This window comes from Semicossyphus pulcher, unplaced genomic scaffold, assembly GCF_022749685.1.
Source record: "Semicossyphus pulcher isolate SPU_LCO1_2020_fin unplaced genomic scaffold, fSemPul1.0.p SCAF_12, whole genome shotgun sequence".
Taxonomy (NCBI): Eukaryota; Metazoa; Chordata; class Actinopteri; order Labriformes; family Labridae; genus Semicossyphus; species Semicossyphus pulcher.
Genome location: NW_027211626.1, coordinates 7754085 through 7770364, shown reverse-complemented (window position 1 = coordinate 7770364; position 16280 = coordinate 7754085). Strand labels below are relative to the sequence as shown.

The 16280-nt window shown below is 41.7% G+C and overlaps 2 protein-coding genes across 4 annotated transcripts; both read left to right on the top strand.

The window, feature by feature from the left end:
- The first annotated feature begins 408 nt into the window (after positions 1–408).
- On the top strand, positions 409–6247 carry slc25a16 (solute carrier family 25 member 16). Of its 2 annotated transcripts, none has more exons than XM_069658366.1 (10): positions 409–527; positions 833–949; positions 1824–1916; positions 2008–2141; positions 2362–2425; positions 3106–3227; positions 3315–3381; positions 3525–3687; positions 3828–3896; positions 5279–6247. In XM_069658366.1, exons 2-10 carry the CDS (start codon positions 865–867, stop codon positions 5433–5435), a joined length of 954 nt encoding a protein of 317 aa, XP_069514467.1. In that variant the 5' UTR covers positions 409–527; positions 833–864; the 3' UTR covers positions 5436–6247. The 2 variants fall into 2 exon arrangements, with proteins under 2 accessions (XP_069514467.1, XP_069514466.1); XM_069658365.1 differs by having other exon boundaries at positions 409–649.
- A 2455-nt stretch (positions 6248–8702) lies between these two features.
- LOC138588571 (polyunsaturated fatty acid 5-lipoxygenase-like) lies at positions 8703–15729 on the top strand. Of its 2 annotated transcripts, none has more exons than XM_069658772.1 (14): positions 8703–9082; positions 9494–9692; positions 9770–9851; positions 9935–10057; positions 10727–10833; positions 11544–11716; positions 11885–12031; positions 12122–12325; positions 12451–12492; positions 12619–12797; positions 12957–13078; positions 13947–14047; positions 14765–14935; positions 15083–15729. In XM_069658772.1, exons 1-14 carry the CDS (start codon positions 8933–8935, stop codon positions 15260–15262), a joined length of 1980 nt encoding a protein of 659 aa, XP_069514873.1. In that variant the 5' UTR covers positions 8703–8932; the 3' UTR covers positions 15263–15729. The 2 variants fall into 2 exon arrangements, with proteins under 2 accessions (XP_069514873.1, XP_069514872.1); XM_069658771.1 differs by having other exon boundaries at positions 12406–12492.
- Positions 15730–16280: the final 551 nt, after the last annotated feature.

Sequence of the window (16280 nt, the reverse complement as noted above, 5' to 3'; positions counted from 1 at the left end):
TTAAGGTATTATGTAGGGCTAAAAAAAGAATAGATAGAATTTTCAGTCAATTTATTGTTTTTATATAGTGTCTAATAAATATTTTGAATTTATGCATGTGTGGTGTCCATTTTTAGTCCATTTTCAGTTGTGAATGTAGTATTTTCTAAATGAAATAAAGTTTTACCAATCGCCAATAGTATGTCATTTTGTTTTAATATTTAATTCCATTATCTCGATTATTCTTAATTAAATATTTGTGGGAGAAACATTTGTATATAAAATAATTGAGGATAATAACTCTATTTCAATAACTATTTACTGACGCTAGTAAGTCGCCCCTCCCGCCCCTGTTTTTTTAAACGTCATTTTACGTCATAAACATGCGACCGTTTTCTGCCAGACCGTCAGACGTCTACGGTCGAAGGACACGGATGTTGTTACATGTAGCTCGAAAATGCCTCGGATTCATTGATAACCTTTTTTCAGGTTTTCAACTGAAACGATGAACGACAAGCTCCTCAAGTCGATGCAACTTGGCGTAGATGGTAAAGCCTCCTTTTAAAAGGTCTGTCCACAGGAAGTAAGGCAACGAAGGAAGCTTGCAACTCAGCGAGGGAGAACAGATTTGTTGAACACTTATCAGCCAACCGACCTTTCACTTTGCTAGGTGCAGTATCTTGAGAGTATCTCTTTTTGATTGACAGTCAAGGGTTCTGTTGTCTGCTAGCTTAATCTACCTGCTGGTTGTGTCTACTAACTTACTAACTACTGTGTCCCATTGCAAATCATGACTCTAATTAATAAATTAAAACAGGGTTATATTTACATTGTATTTTCCTATATGTTACAGCCATGGATGTGGCAGATTCCTGAGCAGGAAGGATGACATCAGAGGCTGCGGTCGCTGCTATCAGCAGGACCCAGGCCAAGAGGGACTACTACTGGCTTCGCTCAGTTTTAGCTGGAGGTAGGTTCTGAAACATTTGTTTACCATCAGTTTCAGGTCTGTGATGATGTGATGAAGGTAGAGTTTGACACTACAAGAGTGGTTCTCAACTGGTCTAGCCTCACAACCCAACATCTCCTTACTGACGAGTCATGACCCATATTCTTTAACCATTCAAATGTATTTAATTGTGCAGTTTGCATAAGAAGAACATATTACCTCTACAATTCATTCAGTTAACAGCCCTTTTCAACAGAAATAAACTGAAAAAGTGCAACATAAATGCAACTCCTTTAGGGCTCATCAAGTTGCAGGAATGTAAATGTAACTGTAGTTTGGCTTACCCAATCAGTGGATACATGGAGTGTGAATAAACCACACTACTACTTCACACATGTCATAGGATACCCATGTTCTTCAAAATAAAAGCCCAGCATACACTTTTGGCCACAACTTCTTTTTTTTTTTTTCTAAGCACAAATCCAAAGAACAATGCACCTGTTTACTAGGTAGACCGCTATTAAACTGTAAGTAGGTTAGCCGTTATGTGGCCCTGTGATTGAGCAGCTGTTCTGATTCTATTCTTGTCCTTCTTTGAATCAACTCTTCTCTTTTTACTTAAATACAAAAGCAAAGCCTGAAACAAATTTGTTTTCACAAACAGACACAAGCTGGATTTGAACATAATATTGATTTGAATTTTTTTTTTTTCCAACATCGTTCTGTGATTACAGAAAAAGTTAATTAAACGTCTTTGCCTTTTAATGTGTTTTTTCCTCTTTTTTTTAATTTGGAAATACATGCTTCACTTAAGAATGATTAAAAAATCTTTATCAGTCATTCAGCTTTGTTTATATTTAATCGTATAATTAATGATAAATGTGTTGATCTTTAGGTGTAGCAGCATGCTGTGCCAAGACCACCATCGCTCCTCTGGACAGAGTCAAGATTCTTCTTCAAGCCCAGAGCCCCCATTACAAACATTTAGGTAAAATATCAGCAGACAAACACTGAAAGCCAAGTGTTTGTTTTTCACACGTCTGTGCCACACGAGTGAAACTTCTGATTGTTCTTTGCAGGAGTGTTGTCCATTCTCAGAGCTGTGCCGCAGAAAGAAGGCTTCCTTGGCTTGTACAAAGGCAATGGGGCGATGATGGTCAGGATCTTTCCTTACGGAGCCATCCAGTTTATGGCCTTTGACAGTTATAAAAAGGTACGCTACAAACTTTATTGTAGAACAAAAAATAAAGGGCAATTGTTTTAAAAACGTGTTAGTACTGACGATAGAGGTTATGTAGGGACACGTGTTTGACTTTTATGATGTAACTGTGTTTTATAATTACATTTTACTACAACCTTAACCTGCGCATGTGTTTTATTAGTTACACTACTGACCTTTGACCCTGAAGAAGCTAATAATATTCCCTTTACAGCTGCTAAGTAAACAGATTGGGATCTCAGGACACATCCACCGCCTTGTGGCAGGATCTATGGCCGGTAAGTTATCTTTCTTATGTCTTTATTTTAGTCAGTGCCAGTTTGATGTCATTAACTGAGCTGGCACAGACATTGTGCTCTTCTTTTCATATAAATGTACTGATTTAGAGCTGAGTCACAGCCTTACTACTTCCTCTTGTCGATGTACCTGCTCCACTACCAGCTCCCTTCTTTCTGTGAGACTTGCTTTGTTCCACATTGGTTTTCCCGAGCTAAGCCCCAAGCCCCCCTGGCCTTGCTGCAAGTTGCCTACTACAACCTCTGTATGCCTAAGAGCTGCCTTTGCTTCCTGTACTGCTTGTCTTGGGTTCCATTTCCTCCCTCTCTCCCTTTGGGACCAAATGACTGACTACTGTGTCTTTGTTCCCTGATAGCAACAACTCTGACCTGACCTTAGCACACTTAAACTCCTCTGTTAAGCTACTTATTGGTAGCTGGAGGATGCCTTTCCCATACAACCCCACACTACTAAGACATCGGGGAACCCCAAGCCATTTCCTAATATACGGATTGACCAACCTCTCTTGCCTTTACACCTTTGATATCTGTGTTGACAATGGCCACATCAATGAAATATAACAGCCACTGTAGACTGAGAAGACACAATGTACAAATGTTTTAACTACAGACATAAACTGTCAATTTTTACAACCTTTGTTCTCCTGTTGTGTGTCTTTCAGGGATGACTGCAGTGATATGCACCTACCCTCTGGATATGATCCGATCCAGACTGGCCTTTCAGGTGACTGGGTATCATCGCTACACTGGAATTGCCAATGCCTTCCACACCATCTACCTTAAGGTAGCTTCCTAATGGTCCAACTTTTATCATAAGTAATTAGTAATCTGCCTCATGCAATAACCTGTTCTTTTGTTTGTTTTTGTAAAGGAGGGGGGCGTCTTGGGCTTCTATAGGGGACTTACTCCGACACTTATTGGAATGGCTCCTTATGCAGGTGATTGTTAGGATGATTCCAGTCTTTGATTATGCTATTGTAAATATTTCCTAGAACAACATAAGATTTTGTGCTTCACATACAGACCGTGCTGTCGCATTAGTTTGACTCCTTTGTCTCCCACCCATTTCTTTATCCTCAAGGTTTCTCATTCTTCACCTTCGGTACCCTGAAGAGCCTCGGCTTGAAACATTTCCCAGATCTCCTGGGACATCCCTCCTCGGACAACCCTGATGTCCTCGTTCTGAAAACAAAAGTGAACCTGCTCTGTGGAGGAGTAGCCGGTGCCATCGCTCAGACGATATCGTAAGTGCTTTTGCAGGCGTCCAACAAACTTCAAGCTCACAGCTCACATGAATAATGAGCTAACAAATGTAGATGTAGTTTGTATTGATTCTGCTGATTTATGGATGGCTGATTTGCCACATTGTGTTTCTTCTTTCTAGTTACCCCTTGGATGTGGCGAGAAGAAGAATGCAGTTAGGAACGGTTCTTCCTGACTCTGACAAATGCTCGTAAGTAACACCAATGGTCCAGCTCTCTACTGTTACACCATGATGTACTGCTGTCAGCGTAGACTAATGTTTTACGATTAGATTTTGCCAGTATGCGGATTTTCAACCTCAATCCTGTCATGCTATCATGGGGAGCTAATGCCATTATGGTAGGAAAAAAATGCAATTTGGCTCTGCGCCTTTGGAGGACGCTATCCGCTTCTCCAATGGGCCGTGGAAAACTTCCGCCTCCGATGTCATGTCTCGTTAAATATCGTCAGGTTTGAAATGTAGACTGCAAACCTGAAGGTTTTTTAGACGATCCACTGGTACATTCTTGTCGTATTTCAGATTCCGTATCGCTCTGAGTCATTGCCTGCAGCGAAACGGTAGTATTTCACTCCAGCGTCTCTCGCTGGGCCGTTATCTCTCAGAGGGAGCGGCGCAATGCATGCTGGGTGTTGTAGGAATGGGCGAAACTGCGATCTGTTTGTACAACTTTCTCCACAGCTATGGCGCCAATTTCAAATATTATTGCTTCTATCGATTACAGAGAACACCAGCTTTGACTGACAGCGGCTTTTTTCCAGGGGTGAATTGCTCCTTTAAGTTGCTTTTAAGTGATATGATTTGATGGCAGAGTTTTGCTGTGACATTTTTCTCTTACTGGTGACCCTTTTAAAAGAAGGACAAGTAGTTTAAAGGGTGTACTGTAAAGCTGGGGGGTTATAATAGACCTGAAAAAAGCTCACAGAACACAGTGCTGCTGAACTTAGATGTTTTATAGCTAACAGGTTATGTTCTGTTCTACCCAGAAATTGAATTGGCACTCACATGTAGTTCTTAGTGATTTTTCCAGATTAATCTGTAATTCTGAATATCCCACCCTGAAAATGTGACCCGTGTGAGTCATGCAAATCCATAAAACACATAAAGAGAGGAGGGGCGTAATTAGCTGTTAGGAAAGGAGAGAATTTGTTGAGATTTTTGTTTGTGTTCAACACGTGCTGAACCTGCAGTATTTAAAAGAAACACTGTGTGTTTATTTACTCTGCATCTCTGTTAATCCACAATAAAAGCAGCCAAGAACAAGAGCATACAACAGTTGTGTTGTAGGGTAAAGTATGAGCAGGTTGCCCCTGACACTTTTTCTGTGTAGTTACAATGTCTGTAGCTAGCTAAGTGGAAGCTGAGGTCTGGCTCTGGTATTTCCCAGTGAAATAGATCGCTGCCACTATAATCAGGACATTGTGATTACTTTTAATTGTAGAAGAGAGTCCTTTGTCTCTTATCCGAGAACAGAGTTAACAGAGCTTAAAAACAGCTGGAAAAACATAATCAGTGGTTATCTTTGTTTTTGTATCATTCTAATGTGTATCATTTCTGGTCTTTTACCCAAACAGAACAATGAGGAAGACCCTGTCATACGTGTATAACACGTACGGGATCAAAAAGGGATTGTACCGAGGCCTTTCTCTCAACTACATCCGCTGTGTCCCCTCCCAGGCCATCGCCTTCACCACCTACGAGTTCATGAAGCAGTTCCTCCACCTGAACTAGACGCTGTGTTTCTACCTGCAAAGTTTCTTCTGGGCCTTTGTACGCTCTGAGTCATTCAGCAGATCGACCTCCTTCAAAGAGTGATCTGAGGCTCGCTCACTCTGTCTTAAACTCTTCGATGTGGGAACTGCTTTTTCCTTGAGTTCACTGAAGGCACCACAGAAGTGAAATGGTGCTGGAGATGAAACGATATCAGACAGTGAAGAGTTCCATGCTTACTTCCTGCTTTTGTGACTCGCCACCTCTTAACAGAGGATTAACTCAAGACATGTGGCTTACATTTGAGCAACTCCCACATCAATGTCTCCATGGATACCGCGGGCTGCAGTACCTTCGGTTTGGGTCGGTTGGTCGGTTGGCTTGGGGCAGTGATATGCTCTTTAGCAATGTTGTTGGCAACATCACAGCAACTTCCTGATTGTGTGGAGGCCTCATTCACACGTCAAACACAGATGTCCTAACACACTCTGCTGTCTTTTTCTTGTTCTGATTTCAAGATGGACGCCGGCTTAAACAATCAAATAACCAGTTTCTCTCTAATCATGTTTTTTTTTTTAACAAAGAAGGAAACTCAGTGACGTGCATCACCCCGAAAGACTCTTAATTTACAGCTGTCCTTTTTTTTGTTTACTGTTTAGCATATCTTCTTCTTCTTCTTACTGATTTGGGGATGAGAGGTTTTTTGAAAGGTGGCTTTAATTTGCAAACAAGCTCATGATTTGTAATGTTTTGTTTATTCAGCACTCGGTGTGTCTGTAAATGTGCAGTGCAGGTTTGAGATGCAGTAACATCCTGCACATAGATGCAGTGAATGAAAGCGGGGGGGGGGGGGGGGCGGCACAGGATGTTCGTTTAAAACGACGTTAGATTTTATTGCCAAACCACAATTAGAGCAGTTACTGTTTCAACTGCTGAAATGTATTTTTGTTTTTTCCACAATGGTTAATGTGCACTCAGATGTTTCGTCTGTTGCTATGATGATATGGAGTTATGCTCAGCTGTGATCAGGTAATTAGATGTTTAAGATGACAGCATATAAGATAATAAGGATGGACAGAGGGAGGGAGAAATTTGCACTTCATCACTGTAGCTTTTTCTTCTGTATTTATTGATTTAACGACCTGTTGCCACTGGGTGGCAGCATTGATTATACATTGTATTGTTTACCATCAGAGCTGTACACAACATTCATACTAATGTAAGAATCTCACACGTCGGATTATGATCTTTATGATTTGTTTCATTTTGCTTTACCAAAGCAGGCAGACTGCATGCAGTGTTTTAAGTTCAGCCAAAATGTTCAATACCTACTGGAGCTGCTGTAGGTGTAAGGAAGTCTGAACAATTATTACTAAATGGCCTTCAAGTGACTGCTACATCAGTTTGTCATTTACTCAGCCTCTTGCCTTCCTCTGCGTTCGAGGGCTTACTTCACCAGAGCGATGGATGTTGTTATTGGAGATTGTCTGCGTGTTTCAGTTGATGCCTCGGCTTTTACTTCACTGTCTGTTAATGACTTCCAGTACTTTAATCTGTTCCTCTTCGTGGCGCTTCCTCGCTATTGGCTAAGCTAGCAGTTCAAACGGCTCTGAGGTGTCTGTCAGTTAAGGTGGAATATTCGGGAGAGACTGAAGTCGCTGTCGCTGCTTTCTAAGAGTTAAGATGATTGCCAGATGTTATATATCGTAACATTAAAACTAGAGTTGCAAGTATTAATTAGTAAATTGATTAGCTGATCAAAGAACATTTTTGATAATCGATTGTCTTCATTTTGAGGCAAAAATTTGCAGAAATCAGAGACTACTGAACACATTAAAACCTTTTTACTGTAGAAGCTGCAGAACAGCTGCTTATAATTTGGATTGTTACCATCCATTAAACGGTACAAGGATCTTTACAACACAAACTTCGGATCTCGATGTTCATTTCAGTCTGTTCGCTCAACTTTTACTTGTTTTCTTCCAATAATTTGAAACGGCTGCTTCAAACAGCTCCGTGTCCTGTGTGTGAAGATGTTGTTGAACAAAAAGACTAAAAATCCATAAACATATAATTCTCCAAAGTGCAGGCAAATAAGAGGATTTGACAAGTGTATGTAACGGTAAATTAACTGCCGTATCCAGCTGTGCCTACCTGCCGGGGCTTAAGGGTGTAATCACACGCTTTCACTGGTGATAAGTGGCAGCCGCCAGGTGGGAAACAAAATACAGTTTTCATCAGCAGTTAAGCTTTTTTTATGTTTCTGCTCATTCATCTACATTACTGCTGCCTACAAGAGCTTTTAGTCGGTGCTCTTTAGATTTCTGTGTTTGCTTTAAAGCACATAATCTTTCCCTGTTTGTTGCTGTTGTTTTTCAATCCTCCAAAAACACACAGCGGCTCTGCTCCTGCTCCTCTCTGCAACAGAAAATGATGTAACATGAGAAATATTCAGATTTATACAAGGATATGTGTGTAATAATATAATGCGCGACTGTATCAAGTGTTGTTAAATGTGAGTGGACGTTTTGAGAATGACTGAACAATGAAAATGCTTTTTTTTTTTTTTTTAAGTTTTATTTTCTCGCTTTCTAAATATTGAGTTTGCCTGCCTTGCTTTTTATAAGCCGTGTCTGAATTACATTACACATCATCTACTTACCAACCTTTGCGTCTTTTTTTGTCTTTGATTGTGAACTCACTTTCCCTCATTTAAATTCAGACTGTAACACCATCCTTGTAAACTGAGTGAGAAAGGGAAAGCAGACTACTAAGGTGTGTTTGTACATCTAATTTCCCACCGTGACTTTCACACGTACCGTCCCCTTGTTTGTATTGATGTTACAGTTCCATCTGGAAAACCACAGCGGGAGTATATGATGCATTTGCATTTTATCACTAACTAAGACTGGAATACTGGAGTTGTTGTCCGATGTCACACGCTGATTTGACTGGTAAATGTGATGTGTTAAAGATGTGTACACTCATATGCTCCGTGCTGTGTTTAATGTCATCAGTAAAATACAGTTAGCCTGCCCAAATTAAAACCTATTATTATATGTTTTAATCTGATTTCTCTCTATTTTACTTTTCTTTAAGACTCTCCTGTTGTTTGCCGACAAAGAGAATTCATTTGATATGAAGAGACACCTTCTACCTGTGCTCGCATTGAAGCCTGAACAGCGGAAAACACATCTGATAACACATCTAGGAAGGACAGTCGTATTGTGTTCTGACCTCATTTACAGCATAAGGGAGGAGATCTCTCACATCACAGAGAGGCTTGTATGCCGTGTTGCAATCTCCCTCTTTTACCTGATTTCACATACTGGTGTTTGTGCAAGAGAAATGGAGAGATAAAAAAAACTGTTTTAAGCAGGAAGGGGAAATTTGTCTTTACTAGAATCTTGAGGCAAACATTTCACGAGGAAAGTACAACTGTTTTTCTGCAGATTTTGGATTTTCTTTTTGCAGATTTCTGGGGATCTCTAGAGTCCTCCTCGTCCTGCGTGACCACCATGCCGAATTACACGGTGACTGTTTCAACAGGGAGCCAGTGGTTTGCGGGGACGGATGACTACATCTACATCACGCTGGTGGGCACGGAGCGATGCAGCGAGAAGACACTGCTGGACAAACCTCTGTACAACGACTTTGAGAGGGGGGCGGTAAGTGATGGTTCACTGCTGTAGAGCTAAAGATAAATATGATATAAATATTTAGACGCTGAGTTATGACAAGCATGAACGACTGCACAGTGACGCTGATTGAGTCCAGATTGTTTGCATGTCTACATAAAAGAGGAAGCTGTTACAACAGTTTTAACTTCAAAGATGTAAGGGCAAACCTGTTCCCTTTTTGACTTCTGCTCCAACTATAAAATGTTTGAAGCTGTAAACATGAAGAATATTTCAATATATACATTTAAAAATGTCATAATTAATTGTTTGATTATGACATTTTCACAAGTAAAATAAAATATTTGACATTAATGTTGAGACAAAACTCATATTACACACCTGATGCTGTCAGTGACAAGAACTTTTTGAGCACAGCTGTTTATTTGGCCCCATTTTCAGGTGGACTCGTATGACGTGAGGGTCGGGGAGGACCTGGGTGAGATCGTGTTGGTGAAGATAGAGAAGAAGAAGTACTGGGTGCATGATGACTGGTACTGCAAGTACATCACAGTCAAGACCCCGTCTGGAGACTACGTGGAGTTCCCCTGCTTCTGCTGGCTGGTGGACGACAAGGAGGTGGTGCTGCGGGATGGAAGAGGTAAGAATCAGTCGCCTAGTCTTTGTGTTTTTTAAGTTGGCAGAGTCGGCAGCAGCTCTGTCTTGTGTCTGTTGCAGCACACCTGCCTCAGAATGATAAGATCAGCCTGGTGAAGCAGCACAGACAGAAAGAGCTGGATATGAGGAGGAAAACTTACAGGCAAGTTCACACTTCACATGTGATATTGCAAGATGTATGAAGAGACTGAAGCTGCTCACTTACAATCCTGCTGTCCTTCACAGATGGAAGGAGTGGCAGCCAGGCTTTCCAATGAGCATAGATGCGAACAGGCACAAGGATTTGCCCCGAGACATCCAGTTTGACAGTGAGAAGGGAGTGGACTTTGTTCTGAACTACAGTAAGGCGTACGTGCTCCCTCTAACAGCAGACACATTTACATTAGTTGTGAGTCAGTGGAGCTTTTTCAAGAGGTGCTTTTCAATGCAAAACTTTTTCGATGCCATGATCAGATGTCGAGCTGCAGCCGGATAACATGCCTCTATTTTCTGCACTCAGGATTACCTGGAAAAAGAAAGGCCTCATTGTGTGTTTATTGCCAGAGATAATTTGCATTAAGCTTTTACGTAGGAGTGTGAGGTTGCAAATAGAAACAACAACCCAAAACAGATCGAAACAAAAGTGTTTGCATCAAACAGTAGGTCAGAAAAAAGCTAAAACCTGCAAAAATGATGCACCTTTTAAAAACCATGTGCGATGATGTCTGAGTTGTTGAGGTTGAAGATGAGTCGGGTAATTTGCCGGAGTGGTCTTTAAGGATGTTGACACAAATGCTGCGTCTTTCTTGACAGAAATTGAAGTATATCTGCCTCTAAAGCTGTTTGTGGCTGCAAACACATTTTCAGTTTAACACAATATTTTTTTCTTGTGCGGTGTTTAAATTCTACATTGAAGAAAACTGCATCCGATTTAATTTTTGCAATGGGAAAAGAGTGATAAAATTACAATGTATATAGTGTATATAGAGTATAAGAATGAAAAAGATGATTAAAACGATGATAAATGTGAATTTCCAGAATAGAGAACCTGTTTGTGAACCAGTTCATGCACATGTTCCAGTCCTCCTGGAGCGACCTCGGGGACTTTGAGAGGATCTTTGTGAGAATCAAAAACACAATTTCAGGTCAGTTGCTATGTAGATATGTATGAGAGAATATGGTGATGGTGGTGGTGGTGGTGGGGGGGTGCTCTAAGGCGATTATCTGGTGGCTCATGGGGCCGGGCTCAGCTTGAAAAAATAACATAACCCTCCAACCCTCACCTATGGTCATGAGCTTTGGGTAGTGACCGAATGAATGAGGTTGCGGATACAAGCGGCCGAAATGAGTTTCATCTGAAAGCTGGCTGGACTCAGCCTTAGAGATACGGTAAGGAGCTCAGACATCTGGAGGGAACTTGGAGTAGAGCCCGTACTCCATCCCACTGAAATTAGCCAGTTGATGTGGTTCATGTGGGCATCTGATTAGGATGCCTCCCGGGCGCCTCCCTTTGGAGGTTGTGTCCAACTGGGACGAGACCCTGGGGCAGACCCAGAGCTCACTGGAAGAGTTATATATCCCGTCTGGCCCGGAAACACCTCAGGATCCCCCAGGAGGAGCTGGAAAACGTTGCTGGGGAGAGGAATGTCTGGGTCACCTTGCTTATCCTGCTGCCACTATGATTCCGCCCTGAATAAGCGGAAGAAAAATAGATGCAGTTATAATTTATTCATATAAAGTAAAACAAAATATAAGTGTGGAAGTGAAAAGTCAAAGTGCAAATACATGTGTGTGTAAATATATAAGAAAATATATGCATGCAGGAGAATGTATTTGTAAATGTTATACTATCCAGAGTATGTGATGCAACACTGGAAGGAGGACTTCATGTTTGGGTACCAGTTCCTGAATGGATGCAACCCTGTAGTGATCCGAAAGTGCACAAAACTTCCCGACAAGTTTCCCGTCACTGATGAGATGGTTTCTGTCAGTCTGGAGAGAGAGCTCACTCTGGAGGAGGAAATAGAGGTAAATATGTTTCTGTGAATCTATTTGATTTCAGTTTAAAAAGTTTGCAGTTAGCCTTATTTTGCCTTAAGGATGAATAGCCGTATCACTTCATGTAGCGCCTGTTAACGTGCATATGTCTTTGATTCTCCCACTGGTGTTAAATGTTAATCCTTGTTCTGGCCCCAGGCAGGTAACATCTACATAGTTGATTACGAGGTGATAGACGGCATCAAGGCTAACTGCACAGACCCGTGCACCCTGCAGTACCTGGCAGCTCCCATCTGTCTGCTCTACAAGAACACTCACAACAAGATCCTGCCCATAGCCATACAGGTACAGTGACGTGTGTATTAAATTATGAGGGAAAGATTTCCTTTTTTCAGCTGTTTAAGCCGTTTCTATTCTTTTTTCTGTTCTGCCCAGCTGGGTCAAACTCCAGGTGAAGACACTCCGATCTTCCTGCCCAGTGACAGTGAGTACGACTGGCTGCTGGCTAAGATCTGGGTCCGCTCTGCTGACTTCCAGCACCACCAGACCATCACACACCTGCTCAGGACTCATCTGATGACGGAGGTGTTTGCTATCGCCATGTTCAGGCAGCTCCCTGCTGTTCACCCTGCGTATAAGGTAAACCTTTGACTCGTCAATTGATAGATTGTTGAATTGAATGATTGATAAATACAGTTCACTGATGTTCCTTCTTCCAGCTGCTGATCCCACATGTTCGTTTTACCATCGCTATCAACACCAAGGCCAGAGAGCAGCTCATCTGTGAGTGTGGCATCTTTGACAAGGTGAGTTCGGTGAAGACAAAAAATCTAATGAACTAAAATATTAATGAGAGAAAAAAGTAACAGAATCAGCTGCAGCAATAATAGCTGACGTGTGTTGATGCTTGCATCTCTTCCATGCTTATCAAGGCGAACGCAACAGGCGGCGGTGGTCACGTCCAGCTGGTTCAGAAGGCCATGAAGTCTCTGACCTTCAGATCTTTGTGCTTCCCGGATATGATTAAGTCTCGCGGTGTGGACAAGAAGGACGAGCTGCCCACCTACTTCTACCGAGACGACGGCTACAGGGTGTGGGAAGCCACAAAGAAGTACGTTTTATAAACAGCACTGATAATTAAATTTTTTAGTGTGTGATGGAGAGAAAAACAGTCATACAAAGGATGAGCAGTGAGAGAGGTGTGGGGATAGAAGTTACAGCATTTTTTATTATTTCCGCTGTACGAGACGTCCTGTTTTCTTTCTGGCAGCTTTGTGTCTGATGTGGTGCACATCTACTACGCCAGCGATGAGACGGTGCAGGAAGACGAAGAAATCCAGGCCTTCATTAAAGATGTGTGCAGCTTCGGTATGCAGGACTTCGACCACTGTGGTGGGTACACATTACAGACATCCGATTTTATAATTCATCCTTTAGCATGGCACAATAATGCAACACATAACCAGTACGTAGTTGCTCTTTCAAAGGAGGGAAGTAGCTTACTCTTCTTCAATATTTCACTCCTGAAGGAGACAGGTATCAAATCATATATGTATGAATTTGCTGGTATACTACCTTTTCAAGAATCTTTCCCAGGACTGAAGGTTTGAGATTGGTCTGTAATTGTTAAAAACAAATGGATCAAGACTGTTCCTTTTTCAGCAGTGGTGTTATAATAGCATGCTTGTGACCTATGGGGAAGATTCCAGAGAGTAGGGAGGCATTCACAATCTCAAGGACATCACCTGCCAAACAGCTGAAGACATCTTTGAACAGTTTAGTAGGCGATGGGTCAAGATAACATGATGCAGAGTGTTGGCACTAAAGCAAGTCAAGATTTTTTTGTGTAAAGAATGAGGCAAATTCTTTACATTTCTCACAGGAGTGATGTTCTGAGGGAATTGTTCTAAGAGGATGAACCAGTTTGTCAATCGTTCTAAACAGATTCAGATTTCAGTAATAATTTCAGAGAAGTATTGATGTCTAGATTTTTTTATTTCCTTGACAGATATGACAGTAAACGGACAGCACTTCAAATTCATATCTGTTCTGTCAGAGACGAATGTTTTGAGGGCGAAAGACGGGAAGCCACAGGAGTCACAGAGATGGTGTCACTAGTGTTGTAATCCCTTTCCTGCATTTCTCCATTACCTATTCTGGTTCTTGTGCAAGGATCTTTTAAACAGAAAGCCTTTCAAAAGAAGAAAAAAAGATTTGAGCTACATTTGCTTAATGCCATCTGCTCACAATCTGCACGCAGGCTTCCCCAAGTCTGTGAAGTCACGCGAGGAGCTGACGGAGTACCTGACAGTCGCTGTGTTCACCGCTTCAGCCCAGCATGCAGCTGTCAACTTCGGACAGGTGAGTGAGCATAATCAGGAACCTTTAAAGTTGAATGTAATTTTTAAAGAAGAATAATCTTATATTATAGAGAAGAAAATTTTATAAAAATGTTATGCGTGCCACAGTTGGATGATTCCTTTAGATTTGTTGACTTGCATTATGCAGATGCATTGTAAACACTGTCACCAATTCACCACCTGTCACCAGAGGCGGGGTACACCCTGGACTGATCGTCAGTCAATCACAGAGCTGACACACACAGACAGACAACCGTACATGCTCACATTCACACCTAAGGGCAATTAAGAGCCACCAATTAGCTCAGCAAGCATGTCCTTGGACTGAAGCCGGAGTACCCGGAGAGAACCCACGCATGCACGGGGAGAACACACACACTCCACACAGAAAGGCCTCCTAAGCCTGAACTGGGACTCAAACTAGGAACCTTCTAGCTGTGAGGAAACAGCACTAACCACTGACCCAAAATGTACTAAAATATTAAAAATAACAAATCTAAATCTGGTTGGGCAGAAATTGGCCCCAGTGACTGATTAAACATTATTGATGTCAATATTAGATTATAAATATGGATCCATCAGTGTGTGAGAAGCCATTTAATGTTGTAGTCTGTTTAAAGTGTTTTAAGTTCCATGCCCCTCCAGTGGATCATGTTCATGTTTTTCAAAGGATTTAAGTAAATGTTCTTCATTCTGCCTCTTTGTGTACATTGTGTAGTATGACTGGTGTTCCTGGATCCCCAATGCTCCGTCCACGATGCGAAGGCCCCCACCCAACCAGAAGGGCTTGGCAGATGTGAACCTGATCATTGAGAGCCTTCCTGATCGCGGACGCTCCAGCTGGCACCTGGGGGCCGTCTGGGCCCTCAGCCAGTACCAGGAGAACGAGGTACGGATGGGCCGCTCCGGCTCAGCACAGACTTGTGTGTTTAAAGGACCGAGTACAAACTAAACATTTGTTATTCCCGGAGAAGCTTCCCTCCACTTTGACTCGTGCCTCTTGTTTTAATGACCTGTCCCCTCTCTCCCCCGACAGCTGTACCTGGGCATGTATCCTGACGAGCACTTCATAGAGAAGCCGGTGAAAGCTGCCATGGTGAAGTTCAGGAAGCAGCTGTCAGAGATAAGCAGCTCGATCAAGAGGAGGAACGAGGGGAAGAAGCTGCCGTACTACAACATGTCCCCCGACAAGATCCCAAACAGTGTCGCAGTGTGAGGTATAAAAACACTTCTTTGGTGGAAAGGATTGTCAGGTGTCTACTCAATGTTTTGTAAAATTCTGCTGATATTACTGAGCTGTTCAAATATGCTGGTAGAAAACTCCTTGTCACCCCATGCATCTATATAATTGAATGCATATGTGCTAAAAAAAAAAAAGAAAAGAAAGAAAGAAAGAAAAATTTGCAAACCTTATGTTGCTTTTTGCATGAAATTTCCAATTAAAATGTTTTCACTTATAGCTGCTGTGTGTCAATTTTATCTCCCCCAAGTTACAACCCAGAAGTTCCACTGCCTTACATTTGATACTCATGCAACATGAAACTAATTTACTGATAAATATTAACTCTAGTATTAAATGTAACTTAATTTAATGAATTTACTGAACCCGGCATCGCTGTGCTCCCACATACACAAAAGCACTTACAATGACTGTAAGCACGAAACACATTATCGCCCTGAGAAATCCACTGCTGCCGTCATCAGACTGCACGTCCTGCTCCACACCAGCAGATGGCGCTGCAGTCAGCTCATCACTGATCATGCATGCTGTGTGTCTGTCACAGGCAGCACATATATGCATGTACTGCTGTACTTTTATTGCAAGACAAAGATCTGTTTGTTAAAGAATGTAAAGATGATAAAATGATAATTTAGCTGTGCTGTGAGGTTTAAAGTGCTGAAACAAACTGTCCTATTTGAACCAAATACGGTCAGATGTGAGGGAAACACTCAAATGTTGGTTATTGTGGGATTGAAGACTAAAGTAAACCTCCTCCAGTATAAGAGTCGGGTATGAAGAAGAAGACACATTCACCACAAATGAGAAATCTGCTCGTCTGAAATGCTCACTAAATACCCTAAATGTGATGTCCAATCAGATCTCTTACAAAAACGTTGTTAGTAAGTGTGTTACTGTAGTTGAAGAGACAAGATTGTAAATGTGCATGTCCTGACCTGCGGAGTAAAAATCAGCCTGAAGAACTGAAATTTAAAACTCACACTGACTGTAACTG